Below are 25,516 nucleotides of genomic sequence, written 5' to 3' on the forward strand. Positions count from 1 at the left end.
GCTCATACCTGTTTTTCAGCTTGTTTCAGGAGTTTCTGAAATCGTTCATCCTCGAGCACACACAGGGGAAGGTCTGTCTCTCCTCTACCTTTCATTTCCTCGAGCTTCTGTTTAAGATCCCGCAAGGCCTGAAGCTCATCATTCAGCCGATTCTGTCGTGTGCGTGACGCCTGGAGGTCCAGCTCCAAGTCAAGGGAAGTGCGGATAGGGCACTCTTGCATAGCTCTTCGCATGATCGGTTGGCAAACAGGCTGAATCATTTGGGAAAGAGAAAAATAAAAATTAATATCCAGAAAGGCTAGTGCAGAATTTGACAGAATACATTCAGAAAAGCTCAACTGTTTTCTGTTAGCAGAAAGTTGCTATGATAAGATCCACATCCAAACATCCATCTATTCTGCAATTATTCTTCGGTCAGTAATTAAAAATAAGTGCAAAAGTTTCACCAACCAGTTGTAGAATGATATATTGACAGGTTAAAACCAAAAAACCCTGGTCTGATCCTCAGGACAGCACAATACCAGTAGTCCAAAACTACACAGACTTCCCCACAGATTTCAACTATATAATTTATTTATTATTTATTTTATTATTTATTTATACTCAAAATTTGCTTTTTCAAGGACCAAGCAAACAATGTTATGAACTCTGTAAACAGGCACTTTTTTCGTATACTTCACATTTATTTACTATCCTTTCACTGTGCATTTTCACATGAATAAATTGGGCAGTACAAGCTGTCCTAGGCTATTTTATACATCTTTCTTATGCCAAATGTAATCCTGCTACCTGGTAACAACCCTTCTGGGGAAGCATATTTTTAGTTACAATCAAGATTAAAATACACCTCACAACTTATAAGAATGAACTCTATGTAAAATAAATATAATCTTACTTTCTTCTCCTTCAGTCACTTTATTACTCATACACTCTTGGAGAAGAGTAAATCAACTTTAAAAGCATGTCTGAATCCTTGAAATTTCCATCAAAATTTGCTCAAGATGCATGCTGCTGATGTTCACATCTGTGCAGCTTAAGCTGCCTTGGGTCTCTTTGTAACACTACGGTTCTTTAACTCAGACTGCTTTGACAGTAACACGTTAAAATCCAATAGTAGATGTTGCAATGCTGAGCACCAGCTGGCTCCAGCCACAACTAGAGCAACATAAGCTTTGTCAGTGGAGGATGGTGAAGGATGAAGACCATTGTGGGGAGGTCTCAACCTGAAACTTAAGTCTACATCTGGTAACTTGCATCACTTTTCCTCAAATACTTGAAATAAAGCATATGGCTTAAGTTATTTGCTATTCCTCATCTCCAAACTCTTAGCCTTAAACCATCCAGGTAACGCAGCACTCACCCGTTTAACTCTTAGGCTCCTCCTTTCTGTGGCGTTTCTCACAAAGAGAGACTTTTTGGCTAGTGTTGAGCTGTCACTGTCACTTCGATTCAACTGTCAAAATGTACATAATGAACAGAGATATAAAGCATCTTCACATACAGATACATCTGTATTGATAAAGCCAGTCCGAAAACCTCAGTGTTGATCATACAGATAGGTCATTCTTACTATAAAATACAAAAAAAGAGAACTAGAGCGTCTACTCTAAATTTCTGTTCCTATGCCAAGACAATCATTGATCTTACTGAACAGTAAGTAGACTATTCAGAAATCAAGGAAGATAACTGGCTATTAAGTACCACCAAATCACTGGGTGGCTTCTGTATGACTGCAGACTATACTATGGAGTTCATTTATTACGGATTTCATTTACCTGGGGCAGGCTTTAACAAATTTACCACAGGGAAGGAAAATTTCTGTAGACATGCACCTGTTTTTTTGTATTACTATTTGTAACAAGTACAGGTGTGCGTACAGCTTCATTCAGAAGTACTTTTTCCTTCTCAAATATGCACCACAGAACAACAGTAGTTTTTTTCTTAGTTATAGCATTAGTCCCATATACATCAATGCAGGCTGATTGTTAGATGCATCAACATGCGTGGTGGTAAATCTTCAAAGAAAACAGAAGCATCTATCTAAATATTTATTTTCACCTCCTCAGAGAAGGACAGATAAAAAGAATCACTCCGCTAACATTTCAATAACCAACTTGCCAGAGCCCTAAATCATGTTTATACAGGACTGACTGGGAGTTGGGGGTGAGAAATAAAATACTTTTGCAATATGAATACACTTCTCTAGAGAGAAGTCTGTCTTTTCACCATGGAGATGCTGCTGGGAACTCACCCCTGGATACGCACAGGTGGTGGTCATCACTGACCACCACTTTAAGCACTTTTCAAGGAAGATTTTTCAAAGGTGCCAACAGACTTTGGGTCTGTGCTTTAGGCCTCAAAAATAGTTTTATTTGTTTGCCGTAACATCATATGAGAACAGGTGCTTTCTTAAGCTGGGCTACTTCTTCTGAAAAGAGACCAGCTGGCAGCTAGCCAGAGCACACCCTTCACGTGCTTTCGAGTACGGTACCACAGAGCAAGGAAGGCCGGCTATGCTGGTGGTGTTCACTGGGGACTAGGACCGCGGAGACACGAGTGCTCAGCCCTATCCACAGAGTCGGATGCAGCTACAGTGCCCACTCTTGAGCCCAGGCAACGGACCACGAGTATTTCTGAAGCTGCAAAAGATGGATTTGTGCAAACGTGGTTTTTTTCTTGGTTACTTTGCTTCCAGGACATACTGTACGTGATGACAGAGACTGTGTTTTGGTCACAGCTTGTTATTTCAGGTTCTGGCTTCAGGCAGCAGGTACGTGGCAAGTTTCTAAGCTACAAAAGTGCAGAACTTTATGGATGCAGAAACCTCAGGGGTTTATACTAACTAAACCATCAGAGCACCTAGCGTTACTTCCTGTAAAAGACCTCCACAGGCGCTAAGTTAATGGTCCCCCCCCCCTTTTTTTTTTGCCACTACAGACAGTTGCCAGTATACAGGAATTAAAATGAAGGCTAAGTTCTGAATTCAGCCAATGATCTATCCAAATCATGTACAGATTGTTACAATGCTATCCACTACTTTTCATTCATATGTATGAATAGTTATTTAAATATTTACATACTGACTATAGATTTTTAGGTCAATGAGAATCGTAGAGAGGCAACCAACATTACCATTTCCAAATGATAAACACAACCACCTCTAACTGAACTGGAGAAGAATTAAAGCATCAAGTATTTTAAGAAGTCATACTTGTGTGAGTAGCCTGTAGAAACTGAAGATCAAAATAACCTGCATTTTCTAGGGTGTCTGTAAGTGACAATCTATAGAGCTGGTAGTCCATGCTTTAAATCTTCAAATACATGATTTTCTCAGTTAGCTTAGCAGCAACAGGGTTGATAATTTAAATATTCTTTTTTTTTTTTCCTTCCCATACTACCATCAATAGAGACTGGAGAACTTTGTCGTCATAGCCATGTTTAAAACTTAGCCCCTAGGCTGTGCTCACACATCCTTCAAATAGGTAATTACAGCAGGATTTGGGTTGCCCAGGTTTAAAACCAGTTACGATACAAAGTGATATTTACAACTGATGACTGAGCTCTTTCCACACTGTTACATTTAAATGGTTATATTATTAAAATATGTTAATGTAATGGCAATTTACAGTGAACTCTATTTTGTTTTAACAAATTATTTTGCTGTGTGAGAGCCGTAGCTGCTCATGTGCAGCAAAACACTTTTTGCAGACAACCAGCACAGGACAGGATTTTGTTACTTCTCTTCAGTAGGATCTATTTTTGCCCTAGTAAAGGAGTTTTGCAAGAGCACAAAACTTTGCTGAAGCCAGTTCTACTACACATCAGGTCAGTTAGAGAAAGAACAAACTGAGAGAAAGCACAGGCTCTGCCTCTTGCAGGGAAAATTGGTACATGACTCACTGTCATTAATGCATCATTCCCAAGAAGTTAAATGACTCTTTAGTTAATAGCTCTTCATTCCAAGTGTTTTTCCTCTTACCCTACAGATGTATTGGTTCCGCTCGCCTGGAGAGAAGGTTTGTGAGCGCACTATCATGCTGTTCCTGACAAAGGGACGCTGTCTGGAGCTCCAGCTGGCCCTGTCCTTGGGTCGGACTGTTGCATTCTCATTAACTGGTTCCTCAGTGTTAGTCTCTTTATCAACCTATCAAAAGAAATGTGGTTTATAAGAACTACTGTATCAAGACACATGCCACTGCATAGTTTCTCTGTCTTTGGATTCTACAGGCATTCTTGTCTCCTTACAGGGGATGGAAAAATACCAGTAGCAAAAATCATCTTGCACATAACAGAGAAGCTGCGGCAAGTAAAGAAAAGCAAAACTCCCAAATGTGTAGAGGCACTGGGGGGAGTCTTTGAAGGTACCCTGTGTATCCTACAGAACGAAGGCTTCTGCCTTTGCTGCCCTGCAGATGGTCTGATACTGCCATGGTACAAGTGTTTTGGTTTGCCATTTGCAGAGATTATTATTATTGTTGTTATGACTATGCATTTTGGCTTTGTTCTGCATTTGCAGAAAAACGAGGTTCTGCCATGCCCGAGATGGTGCTCGGGCACCCTGCAAGCAGCAGCTGGGAAAGTTGCATTGCCCTGGCCCTTCCATACAGTCACACAGCCCCAACGGCCCAGCAGCAGGACTTCCATGTGACAATCTACAGAGCTTTGCCAGCCTTGTGAAACCCAGGCAGAAGACATTTCTAGCTGCTGTCCCTCAAAAGGGGCCACTGCCTAGTATGGTTGCCCCAAGAGTGTCACGGGGAGCCTCAGGTGCAACATCCCCATAGGTGGCGCAGTGTGTGCTAACACGCAGCAATCACCTTGACAGCAGGGCTACAACAAGCACTGCAGCAGCTGGCACGTTTGATATTACTGATGTGCATTGGGGCATTTTCTCCAACTCGGGTAGTTTAATGAGGTCCATGGTTTTGAACGCGTAGGTGATAAATACAAGGGCCTAAATAGCACAACTGCAACCCTGAGAGGCTCTGGCACAAGATCATCTGTGCTGTGGCTGGTTTGTAATGAGGTCTGCTATGTCTCTCACTCACTGTCCGGGTCCAGCCCTGGCTTAGCAAAAGACTTATGTGTGTGTCTAACCTTCAGATGGTCTCCTTGATGTCTCCCCTTGCTGAGTTAGAGCTTTGATCTATATTTGTCTGCTACCCAGAAGACTGTCAGTCCTTTTATACCACAGCCTCGGTTCATTTGGCATCTTTCCACATTAATTGGAAGTTAATTACAGTTTCCAGCAAGTCCACCGAGGTGTCAAACTTTTGTATTGTCACAAACTTGAAGGATCAAGCTGTCATTCTTTTTACCTTGCTATTTTACAGAATCTGTATGTCTAATATCTGCACCAGTACTTTCAATAAAATGCTAAAAAGCATTCTTAAAATTTTATTTCTAGAGTTTGTGCTACCACATCAAGCACATCTGTATGAAAGGTTTTCTAAAGGTGCTCTCCAAATGGTGGAGTATAATTTTAGGTAAACAGTTAACAAGAACGTGGAATTTGTTATGTGCAGTGTGTGAGTGGTTCAACAGTACACAGTTTAATGTACATTTTGGAATTTTATGTTAAATTAGTCTTTCTGCATCTGCCCTGCAAAGCAGTTTTTGTATTTCATGCCCTAATATAAAGAGAAGAAATAATGAAATCCCCTCATTGGTTTAGAGATCTTGACCCCTGTTCTGTTTCTCCCCCTATTTATTAGAAGGGAAACAGAGCACATAAATCAGAAGAAAATAGGCAACAATGAATGGGCATGCAGGAATATTTTAACTACTGAACTGCACCTGTACCTTAAATATTCTCACTGTGCAACAAAAAAAGAAAAGGTGAAGATTGACATTTTTAATTAATCGTCTTTAACTTAAAAGCTCTGGGTAGCATATCTGTTAAATGCCTTCTGTATGGTTCAGAAGAGACCACACCAGTTTTGTTAAAAGTACATACAAGTCCTACAGCAAATGCCACATCAAATTGTGAATGCTCAGGTGTGACAGATTTCTAGATTAACTGCTCAGAAACAGGTCTACAGACATAGCAAGATACCACAGGAATGCATATTCCAAGATACTCACCAGTGTTAGTATTACCGCAGCTTGCTGGCTTTCATGGCCCTCATCATTGTTCTCTCTGTCCTTGTCTTCCTCCGTTTCTGCTGCATCAATGAATAACCCCATGTCATCAGCACAGCTGCCTTCTACTGCCAGCTTAATGCCATCTTCCTCTTCGTCAACAATTTCATCAGATGCTTCTACGAGCATTTCTAACCTGTACAAACAAAAGTAGCCCAGGTTTATTCTTGAAGTGATAAAGCCCACCATATCCACCATAAAGATATTGGAAGGCCTTCACCCATGTATAATGTATGCGTTTTCCTGACAGGGAAAATGAGTATCACTGAAATGGTTCCAAGAAGTTCACATGAAAGCACTTTTCATTATATGCACCAGTAAAACCCAGCAAGCTCTACTACAGGTCACCTTCAGGATCATTACGATAACACTGTGCCATATACTATAGCTGCATGCTGGTAACATTGAAGGACTTTGGTCACAAAAAGTTCACAGCTTATTCGAAAAGAAGATGATCGGTGGAAGCACCTACACGCTGACTCTGTTGGGCAGCAGGTCTCCCTTCAAATCCTATTACTGCAACTAACACTTAATATGACACATTTAGTACACCTCCAGTGGCTTAGACACCCCAGATGGGTTCACAGGAAGACGTGCACGGAGGGGCACTGGCAATGGGAGTTAACAGAGCAGCCAAGACGCTGTAAACCTAAAAGAAGGTGAATGAATTGATCACAAAGGAGAATGAGGGTCCCCTCACTGACATCTCCTCTGGAAGTACAGCCCTTTTGTTTGCCTAAGGATAGGGAGAAGGAGCAGATGCAGGCCTGAACAGTAAGGGGAAAAAAGTGGCTTTACCAGTCTTCCTCAGAGCCCCTTTGCTCCTGTTCATCCTCCTCCTCCTCATCTTCAGCCAGCTCTTGTTCTACTGCTTCCAGCTCAGCAGATGTCCTCTCCAGGAGAGCTGACACAGCATCCTGCTTACAAGGAACGAGAGGAAAAAACAGAACTGAGTGATATATAACATAAGCAAAAATTAAAATCACAACTCCCACAAGAGCTGTATTACCCTGGTGCTCCCTGGTGCCAGCAAAAATGCAACTTAGATCACAAATACAAGGGGTTTGAATTGTCATTGTATAGCACATTAACTAATAAATCTCAATCAAAAGTAGATTATTTGTAAAATGGTCATGGAATCAAATATATTTCTGTCATCCTGTAATACCTTGTCTCTCTTTTCCCCTCATACTTGTAATATCACTAGGTAAAAAAAAAACACATTGCTCTTTAGAGTCACATTTTAAATGTAGTTCTTTTAAGGAGGCATTGAAGCAGAAAAGCTTATTTAACTAGAAAAAATTGGCAAGTGTTTTGCATAAATGGTTTTTTTTAAGCACACAAATTCAAATAATAAATAGCAATTTTTAATACACGCATATGAAAGTCAATGGTAAAGTTAATAAAAGCTTTGTTAAGATTATTTTCAAGAAGAAACGGCTCAAGTGTTGTGAACTGGAGTGCAATTTTGTAATCCACTACGAAGCCTCATCCCTAGCCACACTTAGCAGCAGGTTTGTAACACCATATAAGACTCACTCACACAAAAAGTCAATATGAACAAAACTGCAAGACTGGGTCTTGGGGGAGGACAATTAATACGCACATAATCATAGCGCAATGACAAGTAGAGTCTCTGGCTTTTTTCCTTGTTATTACAGTAATAGCCAACACATCACTCACCAAGTCCAATGAGTCCGAAGGCTGCTTGCTTAACAGAAACATGGATTCTTCATTCTGTTCCTTGTTTTTTTTGCCAGGAATTTGCTTGCAAGGCAAAAGGTTGTACCACAGAGTACAAGTCTCATCAGAAAACGATAAATCTGCCAGACTGATCTGAGTTCCAGCCTGCACAAAAATAAAGGGAAAGAAAGAAGTTTAAATCTGTCATTTTCCTGCAAGACAGCTGAAAATAAATTCTACAGAATTTATCAGGTAAATTAGGCAGCACAAATTTGACATGGATCTTAATTTTCTTTTTAACTGTACAATTTTTCTATTTCCCTCCCTTTCTAATTAAACAAAATAAAGAGAAGTACATGGGAAGGCCCACACTGTCCATTTTGCTGTCTTTTGTTTCAGTATATGGAATTTCTCCCCACATGCATGCACACAAATCCCTTTCTATCAACATAACACACGCCTGCTTCCTATAGCATTCAATAAAGGAAAACTGTGTCAGTGAAACCTGCAGCGTCAACTCGTGGAGCAGCAAGTTTCAGTCAATTTTTTTCAGTTATTTCACCACAAAAATCATCAATACAGCAAACAATAATGGATGACCTTGTTTGCTCTAACCAGTGAGGAAGCAGATGAAAAGACACTATATAAAGGAGATTAAGAAACCCTTTCATTTGGACAAGCACTAACATCCACTGAGTTGGCACTCTGGGAAATTATAAAATACTTGGTTTGGGGCTGTGCCTTGGAGATTACAACCCTTCGTTCTTTGGCAAAACAAATCATCCTCACAGCTACTGGGCTAAGTACATAGCTCTTGCCAAGACTCTGGTCATGTTGCCCAGGGCTTTCTGCTAGGGGTCATATTCCCAAGTCTTTCATTTGATCCTGTGATTAGCCCTTGTGTCTTTTGGTTCGTTGTTTTTTATTGTTGGTTTTTTTTCCTTCACCTTTGAATCCTCCATTCTGTTGCATTTTTGTTCTTTGACTGTTCCTTCACCTGAGGGGAAACCTCTTGGTTTTCTTCACATCAGTCAAGCTGATGAGTTCAGTCTGCTAACACACTGAGAAAGGCCAAAGCATCCCCCAGGAGCTAAGTTAACTTCTGCATTTTTGAAAGTGAGAGGCCATTCCCAGTAATCTGGTCTGATGAACCCTTACAGAAATCCAGCATCTCTTCAGGGTGTTTTAACTAAAAATCTCACTGTGCTACTAAGACAGACTTGTGGTGAAAAAGTAAGCTGATTTGCACCAGAAAGTGCAAAAGCAATCTGAAAGTAAATGAAGCTTCACTGATCAGGCAATGACCACAATTAACAACAGAATACAAGAAAGCCAGTTTGAAATAGGCTGTTCTATGAATGTTATGCCTTATTATTATTTCTACAGATCACAAAGGCTAAAAAAGTGGACTTAATATAACCTACAACAATGTGCAAAACTTTATTTAGCTTAATTTTGTTCTTTGTGACAAGTTTTGATAAGTAGGGTTCACAATGATTTTTTTGGATTTATTGTGCCTCTCATTCAGCTTTTTACAATCTAGTGTTAAAGTAATGTTGCATTAAATTTGTGATTATTTTAATATCTAAAACTGCAAAGCTGCAGTACCAGTCTATAGCTAAAGGCTTAAGGTAATGCAGTGTTAGAATTATCAAAACACCTCCTAAAACACCCATCCAGGCTTAGATCGTGTATCTGGAATTTCAGAGAAAGGCAGTATTTCAAGTATTAAATCAATAAGCATGAATAGGAAAAAAAAAATCTGAAGCAAGTACTGTGAAATTTCAGTGGCCCTGACCATCAAAAATTAGAGGAGACACAATAAACAAATGCATGCCAAAAAAAGCCAGAAGTAAACCTGCATACCAAGCACTCCTCCCGACGACTTCTACTGACAGCACAAACGTCTATTCTCAGCGTCTTCTGGAGCAGTGTTACTTGGGAAATGGCCACTCTGAATATCTCGTTGAATAAAATGGTCTCCATGGCCGGATGAACTTTTGTGCGGAACAGACAGCTGATATCGGTTGAGGATGGAAGTACTGCTACTCTAATATACCTGCCGGAAACAAAACAAAACCTTTACCTGTATTTAAACTAGCACTTGCTGGCGATGTGTGATAGAAGTTGACCCCACTATCTAAAGGACTGCATGCCAAGAAAATCAAACAGCAGCAAATCAGAGGTGGAATCAAATAGGTGAAAAAGAGAGAAGGGGCCGAAAAACTACCCCCCCACCCCATGCCTTGCACAAGCATTTCCCCAAAAGGAATGTCTGCAACTGGGATGGTAGTAGCAAAAGAGGTAGCTATTTCTGGCTCTATCCAAATTTATCCTCTGGTGTAGTACTGGGAACAGTGAAGACCATGCCCCAGACAGGAGGAAACATGATCTTAACGTTAGTTACAAAAAAAAATAAAAAATGTAGAGGTAAAAACTAAAGTCTTAGAACAATGTGAGCAGCACTGAAAAGCAGCAACATGTCCTTTAATCTTTTAAAAAAGCAAACGATACAAAAACTTCAAAGAAAATAGAAAACTAAGAAAAATGAGGAAGAAAATAGTTAGGGCCATAGCTGCTTAAGACTAATTCGTAAGACATGAAGTGAGACTTAAAAGAATACGGCCTGAAAGCCTGAACTTCAGTTCAGGAAATGTCTTGAAATTGTTAGGCAGCCACATTCTATTTATTTAACAAATATGGATGGATACTGTGTGAATAAAGGTAGTTAACACCTAACTTGAAAGTCTCACTTTAATGGTGATTTGATGGAGTGAAGACATTCCTAATGCAATTTGTTGATGTTATTTACCTAGTGCACAGCACCTCATACACATGAATAGAGCACCAGTAATTGTTTTGCATCTTCTCTGTGCCTACTAACCTGTTTCTGGTATTGGCTTTAAATATTATTAATACTCACTGTAGAATAGAATGCAATGAAGCTAGCTAAAGCAAGAAGAACAAGTGGGCCAAGGAAAAGTATTCTGCAAAAAACTTTCTGAGAAAAAAAAATCTCCCCAGAGTTACAGCAGTATTACTGTATCTTTTGGTAGTGATTTTATACATACTGTTAGTATTATTAAAAATTTAGTTTTACATGAAGTGAAACAGAAGAAATTAGGTCTGGGAAAAGTTTGATTTTGCTTTCTGAATTTAGGCATATCTTTTATTCCCCAATTATGTTCAGCTTCTTGGGGTAAAGAGTAAGATCTAAGTTGTTTGGCTATCAAGCCTGGAGAGCAGGCGTACAGCCTTTTGACAAACCAATCCCAAAGTTAAGTGGCAGTGTAATGTAATTTCAGTAATGCTGCTGTGGTATTCACGTAAGTGTAGCTGAGCAATTTGTATGGTCTACTGAAAGTAGCCGTTTTAGTAGATTAAGTAATACAGTTAGGAAACGTTCAGAAAAGAAGTAGGAATAGTAGATAGAGTATATTAAAATTGTGTTTAAAAGATGGTTCACTGGAGCATTCTTTCAATATTTGTTAGCCAATTTATTGGCATCAGGCCAAAATGATGGGTAAACAGACAAATAAAAGATGAAGTGCTCACTGGCTTTGTTGAGTGCTTACTTTCATTTTAATTAAAAAAAAAAAGTTTAAATGTCAATCAATGCCTCAGATTTTGCTGTGACAAACCTCTATCTTCCCAGGTGATCATAAATGCCCCTGACACAAATATTAATTATTCCACTTTAATGTGCAAATTTTCTGGTAACTTCTTTTTCCTGCAGCATTGATACAATCTGTAAAAGCTAAGTACTACTATGGTTAGAAATGTTTTATACGTATTTTAGTGTTCTTAAGCAGTAAATCAATCCATTCCTTTGGAAAATGTACACAGTGTATTATTATACTCTCATATTTCAACACTACTGCTCAGTGATTGTTTGACTTACACTTTAGAGCCAAGGGGGACAGAAAACGCTGGAAGATTTCTGAGCTGGACTATGATTATCACAAAACTTGAATTGCTGTGGTCATATCTGTTAAAGAAAGGACAATATGAGGAAAGCTCAACATTTACATTTACATAGGAAGAGAAATAATCCCTTTGCTGGTCACTCACCTGAGTCCTATTTGTACCTGGGCAGCCTCGAGAGTTGCTGCATCATCTTCACTATATACAATGTCCTCGGTTTCGTTTGGTCTAGGGCAAACAAGCAAATACTCAATTGTTAGGAAAACTGTACTTAGATTTCAGCAATAATTGACGTACGCACACACAGAACGTGTATATATTCTCCTAAACAGGCTGATTTAATTGCAGCATGCACTCCAAATGAGAATTTCATGGCCTACGTAATAGCAACTCCTGTTTTAAGATAGTTGGTGCCTGGATGTTTTGACAACTCCAGTAATGAGCTGGAAAGGCCTTATGCTGATTACTGAGGCAGGCCAGACTAAAAGGCAAGAGAAAAACTGATGACTTTTTATATATGTTTAGTACTTCTTTATCCCCCTGAACACAAAATTGGAAATTAAGGTTTCTAATAAGCACCAGACCACATGTATGCTGCATATGAAATACTGCTTCAGAGAACATTTAAGAGGAACTCTATAATGAAGAGGTTTCTGTGCAAACAAGAAAGATCTTTCTTCTGAGCCTGTTTTCAAAGCCATTCAAAGAACCAAAAGGACTCAATCCTTGTAGCTGAAGAGCAACTAGTACAGAATGGAATTACAGAGAATCAGTGTGGCAAAAAAAATCCAGTCATTTTCTGTGAGGTTTCAATGAGGATGTGGTATTAATATGTTTCAATTATTTTTAAAAACAGACTGTTGGGATCACTAAACGGTAGTCAAAATAGGAAATGTGGAGAATGATACAGATATCCCATATGTTACCAAGACATGACAGGGTTATTTTAAGACTCTGCATTTAGAGGTTTCCCTTTACTAGTCATTTCCTAGCAGCTGGCTAATATGATAGGGTGTATTTATTTCCTCCCCTGCCTTAAATGACTCAACACAAAGGACTGGTCTATACAAAGGAAATCACTATACTGTAACTTCAGGAGCACACCGAGAAATTTTAAGTTATTCCATACAGAGTGCTCATAAAGATACTTCTACTAAACATAAGCGAATCACACAGAGGCACTTCTTACCTCTTCACTACTTCCTACTCAGTAAGAATTAAGAACGTCCACACCTGGAGCTATCACAGAAAACCTAGTGTCTGTAAATCTTAGCATGCACAAATGGCAATGGTTTGCTTTTGTGTACAGGCTTAGTGGATGCAACCATCTCTTCTTCTCTCTTCTTGAGTAATAGCAGGGAAAAAACAAGAATTGGTTCTGTTTTCAGCTATCCTTCCAGTCACTGGAGAGGACAACTAAAGAGCTTCACAGAACATCCATGGCTTTTGGTCCAGTGGTTGTTCATTTCTACCCACTGTGCTTATAACCAGAGCAGAAGGCAAATTCTGATCACAGTGGCTCAGAACTGAAAGTGGAAAGACACCAATGACTAGTGAATCAAACCAAACAATTGCAGTCGCTTTGTCAAGTGAAGGCTGAATTTTCACAGAGTGGTTGAGGCTGGAAGGGCCCTCAAGGTCATCTGGTCCAATCCCCCTGCTCAGGCACCTACAGCAGACAGCCCAGGACCATATCCAGGCAGCTTTGAAGATCTCCAAGATCTTCAAAGAAGGAAGCAAGTCTCCACTACCACTTCGAAGGAAGAACTCTGCTACCTCTCTGGGCAACCTATTCCAGTGCTCCATCACCCGTACAGCAAGGAAATGCTTTCTGAAAGAAGTAGTGCTGTCCTTTTTATACACAGAACTTTACTTCAGTGTACGAAATTGCTTTAGGTCGAACTGAACAGAGGGAGCAAACTAATACTAGGATTCAGAATTCAAGGTGAAGTATGGGTCCATGATCTACGCTGAGATGGAATGGCCATTGTAATACTTCATGTCAAATCCTTTTTTCATTTGTGCTTTTCTGTTTAGTGAAATCCATTTTTGTTACCTTTTAATTTGTGAAAGACTGCACAAGTAGAAATACCTTTACCAGAGGCCAATAAAGCCCATTTATGATACCATAATGCACCTTCATCTGTCCTAATAAAAAAGCATTTAGCCTGGCAACAGAAGACATGCATCTACATCTTTGTAAGCATCATGCAAAAATAGCCCTCAGAATACTCAAAGGACAAAAAATTCATGTCAAGAACTTGCCAACACTGAGATAGAAAATAAAGATTTTAGTTTCTCTCACAGTTCGCAACAGTCTTCTGTTATCCAGTCTAAAGTTTATTCTTCTTGCTGCTAGAAGAGTGAAAATACCATATAAACAAGTGTGAAGAATCCCATGGAAGTCATGTCTTGTCAAAAAGCACTGATAGCAAATACTTTTCTTCTTGCATGCTGTCCACCACAGTGAAGCGTGAATATTAAACCCTAGCTTGGATTATTTTTATACTAATGTTTCAACTAGGGATCTTCTCATCTTTCCAATCCCCACTTTTTTAACAAAGAAAATATTCCAGCAAAATGCTTTGCAGTCATAAGAGTTATACAAAACAGTAAGTAACAAAAGTCACTCTGAGCAGTGCCAATACAGCCACATGGCAGAACCTGTACAGAATGTCTGAACTCCCTACGCTGATATTACATAACTGCTTATAGGTATGTGTAATTTTTTGGTGGGAAGGCTTGCATTATTTCTCAAACCTACTGTTTCACAGAAGCTTCATATACACCACTATCTCCAGCTACAGACTCGTCAGACACGGCAGCAGATACACAAGCTGTTTTCTCTGCAAGCAGGTGACCAGCTGCTCTTCTTGGTAAGTCAACACCTATGAAAAGAAAGAAGAAGGAAAATTAGTCCAAGAGATTAACAGTCAGGAAAAGAGAAGTGCATAGCTTAGAAAGCCGTCAAGTTGCAAGCAGTGACCCTTAACTGAGTATCACAGACTAGTTTTGTTCCACATCATTAAACATTCTGAGACTTTATTACTGTTACTGCATATTCTGTCTAGGGGATATTTCCAAACTGATGAACTTCAAAATGTACAACTATTATTCCTTTCCAAAGATACATGCTTCTATCATCACCTGTATCAGTTGAGCTAGTTATTATCCTTCATTATCTTCATTATTAACTCCCATTATCCTGATCTTCGAACCTGCATTTACCATGTTCACATTCTGCACTGTTGTAACACTTCAGCTACATGCAAAGTGACTGAGTGCCGACTGTTTATTAAATATTCAGAAGTCAGACAGAAGCCCTCTTCCCAGCAATTTAACTACTAGAAATGAAAAACACCCTCTAGTTTACTATCATCAATTTTTTATTTTATTTTATGAAGTCTTTACTATCAGCTACTGCTCACCTTTAATCTTCAGCTCCTACTCAAGTGCCAGTCTCACAGAGCGAGGCAGCAGCACTCACTGAAAGCCACGTTCTGCAGTGTGGTACGGTAAGGACCTGTGCAGTACTTTTATCTGCCGAGCGGTGAGGATGTTGGTATGCATTATCGTCCCCACCTGAATCATGACTTTACATCTTGTTAAAATGTTTAAAATTTAAGGCTTCAGATTAGACGATTGATTGCTGCATTTGTGCTTTTATTTATGGCAGTAGGAATGCTTTTTCCTTGATGATGAAGTGCTCTTCCCCTTCCCCCCCACCACAAGGGGTGAAGGTGATGACATGATTTATTGATTACCCTTAGGAATTACCACAGCAGTCTGAATTGACTTTGACAATGACAGAGACTGACTGTGGAAGAACTACATGATATTCCAACTTGGTTTCTGACAGCAGGGACATGTACAGAGGGGCAAATGTGTGTATGGTTCACCTGTGGAGAAAAGTCAGGGACAGACAGCAGGTGGTGAGCGCTGCATCTAAATAGCCACAGTAGCTTACGACATGAAAATACTACCTACACTGTCTTCAGCTGTTGGTCTACCCCCAAATTCAGATTCTGTAGTATTCAGACTCGTAGTCTTGTAAAACTTGTACTATCACGCTGAAATTTTCCGTGCAGGTTTTATGCCTCAAGCTGAGTTTGCTGAAAACCTTCCCATTCACCACTGCAGCAGCTCCAAGAGGGAAATTAGAGTAGGAACACTGAACCTACCCCAGCTCCACACCTCACTTCTGTCGTATTGAAGCCTCACCATGAGGCCCATTTTACTGTGGAAACCTGTGGTATAGGAAGCTTAATTAATTAATTTCTGGCTTTTCAGAATCTGAGTGCTCGTTTTGGCAGTCTTAATGCAGATTTTAAAATAATTTACATCATATATGTGACCCTACGTAAGAAAGTATCAGTGTGAAGAATACCAGGATGAATTTATACTTTAAAATCATAACTGCCTGTAGACTTAAAAGATACCCTGACATTATCCGGAATTACAGGTCCTCAAAAACCTCAAAAAGACAACCACATAATGCCTTTGAAAAATGTATTTCTTTAAATCATTATTTTTCCAAAAAAAATGATTCCTCACAGCCCTGTGTTCCCAAATTCCAAACAGTCTTAAATTCAGCTTTCAGACCAGATGGATTGCAGCCAGATTGCAAAGACAGACAGAAAGTTGGTAGTTTGGAAAGGATATGCTGCTGAAATATGGGCAGGGAAATTAACTATTTTTTCCATGTTCTGTAAGATAGCTCAAAAACAAAATAACTACTGTGTTCTACTATATTGAAAAGACAAAGGACAAAATGGCACTCCCTCTCCCTCCCCACCTCCAATTTCTTTCCATGTTTCCATGTTTTCTGCATGGTCAATATGGAAATTGCACTGGTCAATATGGAAATTACTAAAATATTGCACTAAGCTAAGCTAATAAACCACCAGTTGTGACAACAATTCCTTGATATTAAAAAATAATAATAATTTGCTCATTAAAATGTGTCTGTATCTATACGTCCTGGTACTTTTTTTTTCCAAACTGGCAAATTCCCGGCACAAGAGTTCAAACTTGGTAACATATCTGGACAATGCACTCTCTAGCTACGCCATATTTTAATTCTAAGACACCCAAACTTCTCTGTTAGCTACTTCACTATTAGCTCAGCCCCAAAAATGCAGAACTGGGAATATCGGGTGCTGATGAGATGCATTTCATGTGTTTTTTTTCATGCTCTGTGCTAGAGGAAATCTGGCTCCTTCGGTTCGTCATTGGCAAAATGGATCCGCTGCATGACACTAGGAAACGTCAATAAATAAACGTGCAGAGAAAGCACAACACACTGTCAACCTCAACAACTGGCAGCAAAGTCAGTGCTCTAAGGACAAGCCTTTGATTCCTGGCAGCTGGGATTTTTGAAGTTCTGACTCTGCCAAAGGCTGTGACAATATGAGAACCCTGTGTTGCACTGCCTTTACTACAGACTAGGAGCGGAATTCATTACACCTAATTCTGCCATCTCAAAGTTAATATTACCTAGTTACCTCAATAACTCACAGGATAATTCATCCATCTTCCTTACAGGGAAGCAAGTTTTGGGATCGGACGACTCATCCTTCTGGAAGTTACCCACAGACTGTAGGGGGAACCTAGACTAGCTTAGGTGCTCTGTTCTAACTCGCAGGTGGATAAAAAGCTGAAAGCTATGAAATCCATGTTAAAAACAGGCAGAGAGTTTCACTGTAACTTACATGGCACGTGGTAACTTGTCCTGTCCCTCAGCTCACATCCAAAATGAACTGCAGATCTTTTGGTGACAGTAGGTTCAAATGCACATAAAAATTCTAACTCTAAGTCCAGAAATCTCTTTTACTGAGGATGCCAGCTTGTAACTTACCCTTCAGTGAGAAACAAAGCATCTGATTTCAAGTTACCAAGAAATAGCACAAGGTATTTTTGCCCTATCCCCACACGTTCTGTCAATACCTAGGGACACCTTGCCTCCTCCTTGTCTTCAAGATCCAGCTTTCATTTTTTCTGTTATTTTTCAGGCTATAAAGTCTGTAACACATGAATTTCCCTTCTGAGACAGCTGTTGAACAAATGTAGATGGAATTGGGGTGATCACAGCTCTCTGCACCTGAAGCTAGAAGTTATGTAGTGTCCCTCCGAACTACTGCCCACAACGACAAACTACTACTAGTTCAAGCTACTCCTCAGTTACAGGAGATATCTCTCTATTCAAAAGCCATCTGTTAGTTCGAAATCTTCACGTTACGTATACATTTGACATTACATTTTTTTTTAATTACCTAAACTTCCTTCATGTAGAGAAGGCAGAGGCTGCCTAATGCTTTCATTAAGATCTTTGTCGTCTGTAGGAATCTGAGATCCTGCTCTGGCTTCAGAGTCCAATAACATTTGGTTCTCACAGAGACTAATGCCTGCAAAATCACCTGAAAGGTCACAGTCTTCAAAGTCTGTAGTGAGGTGATGCAGAGGGGAATTTTGAGCCGAGACAGAAAATGCAGCTTCTAAAACCAAAGGGGAGCCTGGGGGGGACAACGAGGACAGCGAGGACCTGGAAGACAGCGATGTCACGGATTTGGGAGGCTCACTCAGTTTGGGATGGTCTGCAGCTGAAGGAGAGTCACTGTAACCCAGTCTCCCATGGGAGCTGACCACTTCATTTTCATGAATAGTAGTGATAGGCCCCGAAGGAATATAACCACTTTTTTCTTGCAATATGAAGTCAAGTTTATACTGATAGTCCAAGTCTGTTATCTGATCGCCTGGGTTATAGTAGAGATCCGTGGAGCTGAGTGAGTTTAGCGACCCTCTGCTTGATGTGTTCAGAGACCCCCGGCTGGATGCCAGCGATCCCAAACTGCTCCCTGAAGACACAGACAACGTGCTAGCTGAGAGGCTGCAAAGAAGGAACAAAAACGTACACTGATGTTACTAAACTGAACCAGCAGAAACAGTAGGAGCAGAGATAAGACTGACTGGGAGCTGCACCATAACAATTTTTTACACTGAATGCTGCTCAGGGCATTTTTTTAATGCGATCATACGTGGTTTAGCTCAGCATGCCCAACCTGCACACCATCAGTGCACTTTAAACAGCTTATGGCCTGTTCCCAAGGCCCCTTTTCTTCCGGGGAAGGCTGAGCGTTTGACAAACTGGTCTGGCAGTGACAGCAGCTTTCTCAGCTGCTCTGCTCCCTCAAATGACCCTGGTGTGGGTGCTCATGGGGGTCAATGTCACAGCAAAAGAAAGAGCTTATGACAGCAGAAGACTGCTGCCACCTCCAGAGAAATTTATGCGGCCTGCTCTCTGCCGAAGCACATGGGAGAAATGGCAGCTTTCAGAAGCAGAGGACTCACAGCAGAACTACTTTCGCGTCTGTAAGATACTCCACACGCACAGGAAATACATAAGCTTGGCACAGGCCATAACACGCAATCTTTTCCTCTTAATAAGTGAAGACAAGGAACCCTGCCAAGCCAGAGAAACTGCGTGCCACTGCCTTGGCTCAGGAGGACTCTGATGGGGAAAAAACAGCAGGAAAAATAATTCAAGGCAGCCCCTTTTAAAGAAACAAGATTACAAACTACATTAAAAAAGGGTGGTGGTGGTGGATTTTTAGAAGACTAGAAGACTGTTTCTCTAACTGATCACCAATCAAGATGCAATTTACAGGATCTGGCTGAGATGTTTGAAACAGTTAAGCCAACCTAGACCGCCAAAATAGGATGGTATGGCTTATTGTGAGGGGACCTTTAAAAATGCTTAAAAACATTTTTCCTCTTAAAGACCCATTTTGATTTTTAAAGCAGTACCCAAACATTAATGCACCTGTTTGACTGGTGTATCCCACTGGGATACATAAGGAGTTTGACCAAATTCAGGAAAATAAATATACATATAAACATAATGGACACATGGTTTGGTAGCCCAGAGCGCAGTCCAGAAATGGGAAAAACTCTTCCTCAGGACAATACATGAGCTGTTAAATATTAGAATTCCCATCAGAGCAGTGAGTTTGAGTTCACAATTGCTGTAACTGATTACTACTTTGTTATCACTATGAATTTCATGAACCCAGAGTCATATTTTGAAACAATGACTGAGGAAAATATATCCTGCTGAGAGTACTTCTCTGTCTACAGAAGGCACAAGTCAGTGTTGAAGAATAAAATCAGAACCAACTATTCACACAAGTATTTACATGTACACATGTATGCACTGAGCCTCTCCGGTTATTATGCAGATCAAAGGCTGCACTTCTCATTTTACACAGATGCCTGAGAAACAATTTTGTCTCCTCAGTGACAGCATTTTGGAGATCTGACCAATTAGAGAATTCACAATTTGTTTATTTATTTACACTGGAGCAAGAAAATGTATCTCTGCTTAATTATAGAAACAATACCAAAAAAAAAAATCCATCTAATCCGGTCTTGAATATTTACTAAAAATATGAAGGTACACCAGGTTCACACAGAGGCAAAATGCTTGAAGCTATTATACTTGCATTTTCTTACTTAAATATTAAACAAATTTTGTTCAGCCCCCAGCTAAGAGAAAAATCCAAGACTGAAGTTTAGACAACCAAGTCCACCAGACTGTTGCTGAAGCCAGGTTTTACATTATGCAGTACAGCCTCACCTCCTAAGTTGCGAATGCAAATAAGTAGTCAGTTTTGTAGTTTCTTCAAGTTTCTGTACCAACTCTTTTCTTCTCTCCTCCAGTTTCAACCTGGAAACAGAGGTACATGTAAGTAGAGGAAAGCATTACTGAATAGTCACAAGGCTAAAACACCTCACAGGTAAGACAGAAACAAAGTGAAGATCCCTCGTTTTCATCTGGTTGCTGACTACTAAAATCCAAGAGGCTGCGTTAGCTCTCAATCCTGTCATTAAACCCCAACCACTTCAGCAGAGTGACTTTGACTGCAGAATACTAAGCACTGTAAGAAGCCTGCTATGCGTGCAAGTGAGCAGCACGTTGGTACGTTCATACTGCACCAAGCGAAACAAGGACTAACACACAAGCACTGGGAAAACAGCTGCAACTTCAGGAAAATAAGATCTGCACTAATACTAATAAAGCCACGCTACAGATTGGCTTCTCACTTAGTATACTTTCAGGGGAAGAAAACAACAGCACCACAAACAGCAAAAGACACCAATACCACTACTGACGCTGACAATGCGAGAACTTGGGGTAGCACTGCAGGGAGTTTAAAATTAAAGCTCTCCCTCTGATCTCAGAGTCTTCCTCAAGAGATAAAGCACAACAAACAGGCCGGATCCAAACGTAAGGCTCTGAGATGGCGGATCCTATTTAGGAGTCCTTGGTAAAGATTTCTACATTCCCAACTGCTTTTTCATCACATCTGTGCAACATGGCATTGTAATGCTCATTATCAAGGCTCACCTTTATTACAAAGCAGGATTATTACCTCCTGCACTGCCATCCAGCCTAGCTCTACAGCTCCAAATGGTAGGGTTCTCCCACTCCTTTCGGCTGGCTGCTAACAGAAAGGATTCAATAACCTTTACAGTGGCTTTTCCTTTTATAACTCCCTTTTATCACTCCATTTGCAACGCCAAATAAATTGCTTTCCCTCAGTGGATTCAGCTAAAACCCTCCTGTAGTTGTGGATTAGTATATTCTCCTCTAGCCCCTGTTCAGTCAACTGATACATGTAACAAGTTCTTAAGCAACTAATCTGAGGGAGGGCAAAAATTACTCTAAAACGGTTTCAGGTTCATTCTCAGAAACCTTTCCTCTGGCCTTTCTGGCATCTCAAAGACGTGTAAATTAAAATTCAACTGCAGAGAAACACTTCAAAGAACAAAACCAAAAATCAACCATTGCTTTCTTATGCAAAGTGAAGGAAATACTCCAGAGTTCCCAGAATTCGCTCCCCCAGTGCAAGATACCAGTTAAAAGGCATTAAGTCCTCAATTCAACAAAGCATGAAAAGCACTTGCTTACACCCATGCTCATTCAGCGAGCGAATCTGGGTTATGCAAAGGTGAATAAGTTACCCCGAGGTCAGCCAGGGTGTGAACTTCCACTTCACTGCATACGCCGCATGTGCTCCTACACCGCGGTAACGCCTTCATCTGCCAATACCTGCTAGCGCTGGTAAAAGCATAACACGGTATTTCATTCTCTGCTCATGCACACAGGTTTCCCAACCAAGAATTAAGCTCAACTAGGGCATCAGACATTCCTTCCCAGCACATTTTACTACATAGTGCCTTCTGCCTTCTTTTAAAGCACAATCTGTCCTGCTTTTCTCAAGCAACAGTGCTCTTCGTTAACTCTTTTGTGACTTTTCAATACATAAATTCATTATCCCACAACTAATTGAGATTCAAGCTATTTTTTCCCTCCTACATCAAACCACATTCCATACTTTTAAACCTACTTTGTAGCATAGACAGGATCTTTAATATGCCATAGACCATGTAAACACCCAAACCATCAGCAGGGTAAACCCCCCCTGCAACCCTCCTATCTGAATTCATCCAGTGCTCATTGCAGGAGTGATTTGAGATACCTTTCTCCAGTTTTGATCATAGACTGTTAACACTGATGACAGAGGCATAAAATCTTTAACAAGCAAACAAAAACATTAAAACGTTAACATGTACACACTTCACCTTTCAGTGGAAATTCATGTGGACACGTCTGTTTGCGAGACACAAGACTGGGGGGCCAGTACTACAGGCAACAGCACAATCAAGAAGATTAACATGCATCCGTCTAAAGGTCTGTGATTACTTAGAAGATTTTGCCAAGGACTCCAGAAGTAATGGAATCTCTCCCTAACACAAATGCAGAGGAAAGAAAGCAGCGGGCAGTTCTCAGCAGTTCCACAATGCAGCTATTTCTGAGCAGTTGCTGGAAGGCTTCTTCGAGCAGTTAGACTAACCCTGTCTGTTTTTTTGAAGCTGATATGTTACGATTTATACCCTCCTTCTGCAAACTGACTCCAAGTACATCTACTAGTGGCAGTTTCAGCACTCTTCTCCAAAATAACCCAGGGCTACACTGGCAATGTTTGTAAGTCAGAGCAAGTTTTCTGTTTATTCTTCTCCCTTAAAAAAAAAACAACACCAAAAACTTACGAAAGGAAAAACAACTTGTCATATCAAGCTCTTGACACAATCCACAGCTTCTTATGCTGTTGCTTTATTATCAGTATCAGTGAAAGACCAGAAACCTAAGGTATTCATGAAACTTTATGAAAGAAAATAGTAATGCAATGACAGTGCTGTGCTTTGAAGGTGGGGCGGCTCCTCCACTGATAATGGAGAGCACAATCTTCCTCACCTCTAAGGAATAAAATGACGACATTTGATCTGACACAATTAACTGTAATGTTTTTATAGATTCAGGAAAAGCTTCATCATCTGAACGCCTCTACAAAAATGAGGATTTTCTTTACATTCACAGCAGACACACCAGAAACAACCCCCAAAATAGCTTGGTGTGAAAGAACTGACTCGTTCTGAAGTCATCAAGGGAAACACAGTTTTAATATGATAAAGAGCTGCAGGTAGAGATTATTGGAGCTTCACTGAAATGGCACAAAAGTAAGCCAGAAAACACTATAAATACTGCCTCAACTAGCAGAGTATGACATGAAATCGTATGGTAACCTCAGAAGACAATTCCACATTTTCAGCTGCAGGATAAAAATCAAAGGAGAATAACTTGAAGAAAATAGAGAGAAAAGAATAACAACTACCTGTGTCACTATCCATGGAAAAACAAAAACAGAACAAAACAAAAAAAAAGCTGCTGTTTCACTTTTACTTGAATGGGAAACAGTTTTTCTTCCCCTTGGTACTCCAAGTTTGGCATCTGGCATGTATGGGAAAAAGGTTATGTGCACAATTTTCTTTGGCACTAAACATTCAAAACCAAAACCAAAGACTAAGTAAAAAGCTAATTATTTACAGCAACAGTCAAGACTTAGCTATTACTTACAACGGCATTATCATCAAAACCTTAGTTTCAAATTTTTTGTCAATGTGATTTTATTATTTACCACTTATTGTCCATTTATTAATGGAAGCCAGATAGCAATGGAGCCATTGTAATTTGGATACTACTAAGACAGACAGGTAATTTCTCCTGTAGAAGCGTAGTTCCAGTAGGACACAACCATTATCCTAAAACACTTTTGGATTCTCAATATGGTGCAGTTTAAAATATTAGGATGTATACAAATACATTTAAAATCCATGCCTAATTCACACACACCTATTTGGAAACAAGAACAAATTTCCTCACTACTCAGCTAAAATTTAGGAGCTGCCTTCTAACGTCAATAATAAGAATTTCACCATTCAGTGAAAACGGAGGACCAGCAGGTGTTTCCTTGCTGCGGGAAGTAGGAAAGTCTTACAATGCTGATTATATTACTTCAATAAGGCATACTGCACTGATAAATAAAGTGACATGTTGTGCTTATTGCATTTTTATGTGTGCTAGAGATTCCCATAAATTTATTTCCACTTACAGTTGATGAAAAGTCCATTTGTGACAGTCACCTTTGATTTTCTCCAACTCTGAATCTGTCTAATACCATTTATCGTGGGAGTTGCTTCAGTTGCCAGTTAGGAAGCAACAAGTTAGGATAGTTTTGCAGCAATTATGCTTCTCCTCTGAACTTTTTTTTTCCTTTCCTTTTTTCTCTTTCAGTTGCATTTTTGCGTGCAATAAAACTCACAATGAAAGGCTTCAGATGTTGCAACAATCAAGATAATCTTTGTAACCTGAGTTCAAATAGTTTGCTGCTATTATCAGACACCAGTGAATGATGTATTGCCCTCCTGCTGGTATGTTGACATTCCTCAGTTATTTAACATCTGTCACAGGCATTTTCATGCTGGTAAGAAATGCAGAGCAACTGATATTGCAGAGCACATACAGGGTGTTCGCATTCTCTCAGAGTACAGAAGACTTCTTTGTGTTTCTGCCCACTGGGCTAATAACAAATTTAATTAAGACCTACATAGAACAGTTACTGAAGGAAAACAGCCCATCAAGGCACAGTTCAGGGTCTGTAATGAGTACAAAGGTTAGACTGCAGAAAGAGGCATTTAATACCAGCAGAAACAACCCCTTACCTTTCAGCAAGTGCTTGACTGGGTGTGCTCTTTACAGAATGCAGCTCCTCTTCAAGCCTCTTCCTTTCTGCTTCTAGCTGCTCTAGCTCATCTTGAGTACGTTTGCGTGGTGTAATAAACTGGAGTTCCTTCAAAAGCTCTTCTTTTTCATTGATTAGCATCAGTTTTTCCTTTTCCACATCCAGTGCCCCAGGCCAGGCCTCACTATCTAGCTTAGACAGTTCGATCTTTAAGTTAGCCATGCTAAAATAAAACATAACAGATTTGTCTGAGCCCAGCACAGCACACGATTCCGAGGAAAGACAGAAGTGATACAATATTTTGAAAGGTATAAGTATATAATTACTTTTTCTACTTTCTCCTTTTCTTACTTAACATACTTTTAATTACATTTACTTCACAAGAAAGCAGACTTTGCCAGAGAAGCAAGCCACCTATCCAGGCCAACAGGCTGTGTAGTCCTCTCTGTCCTAAATACCTCAGAAGAATGTACTTCTGAGAAAGAAAAAAATTAACGCCAAACCTTGGAACTATGGTGCCCTTTCCAAAGTTACCTGCTTCATATATGGAAGAATGCTAAAATGGACAGTAATATGCATATGCATTAAAAGTGAGTTCCTCCTGAGTTGAATTAAAAGTCTCGACATTA

The 25,516-nt window shown here is 39.9% G+C and overlaps 1 protein-coding gene and 1 long non-coding RNA gene across 11 annotated transcripts in view; one reads left to right on the forward strand and one right to left on the reverse strand.

Annotated features, from left to right (window-relative positions):
* WWC2 (WW and C2 domain containing 2) overlaps nucleotides 1–25,516 on the reverse strand; it is a 99,376-nt gene that overhangs the window by 10,104 nt on the left and 63,756 nt on the right. For 5 of the 10 annotated variants that reach the window (XR_014583888.1, XR_014583890.1, XM_083834832.1 and 2 more), the window contains 13 exons: nucleotides 24,868–25,110; nucleotides 20,381–20,470; nucleotides 18,165–18,634; nucleotides 14,513–14,636; nucleotides 11,896–11,976; nucleotides 11,726–11,812; nucleotides 9,691–9,883; nucleotides 7,825–7,989; nucleotides 6,940–7,058; nucleotides 6,085–6,277; nucleotides 3,980–4,144; nucleotides 1,361–1,453; nucleotides 9–251 (listed from right to left, as the gene is read on the reverse strand). Coding sequence is in view for 6 of the 10 variants with exons in the window: in XM_083834832.1 (XP_083690958.1) it covers nucleotides 9–251; nucleotides 1,361–1,453; nucleotides 3,980–4,144; nucleotides 6,085–6,277; nucleotides 6,940–7,058; nucleotides 7,825–7,989; nucleotides 9,691–9,883; nucleotides 11,726–11,812; nucleotides 11,896–11,976; nucleotides 14,513–14,636; nucleotides 18,165–18,634; nucleotides 20,381–20,470; nucleotides 24,868–25,110 (2,266 nt within the window). In the remaining 4 variants the exon portion in view is untranslated. Of the gene's footprint in view, nucleotides 1–8; nucleotides 252–1,360; nucleotides 1,454–3,979; nucleotides 4,145–6,084; nucleotides 6,278–6,939; nucleotides 7,059–7,824; nucleotides 7,990–9,690; nucleotides 9,884–11,725; nucleotides 11,813–11,895; nucleotides 11,977–14,512; nucleotides 14,637–18,020; nucleotides 18,635–20,380; nucleotides 20,471–24,867; nucleotides 25,111–25,516 lie in introns of all 10 variants that reach the window. The other 5 variants (XR_014583889.1, XR_014583891.1, XM_083834829.1 and 2 more) reach the window with 1 other exon arrangement.
* LOC310899000 lies at nucleotides 7,985–24,731 on the forward strand. Its single transcript, XR_014583907.1, has 2 exons — nucleotides 7,985–8,076; nucleotides 24,440–24,731. It is a non-coding gene; the product is annotated as an uncharacterized lncRNA (long non-coding RNA).

Source organism: Anser anser (genome assembly GCF_964211835.1).
Source record: "Anser anser genome assembly, chromosome: 4".
NCBI lineage: Eukaryota > Metazoa > Chordata > Aves > Anseriformes > Anatidae > Anser > Anser anser.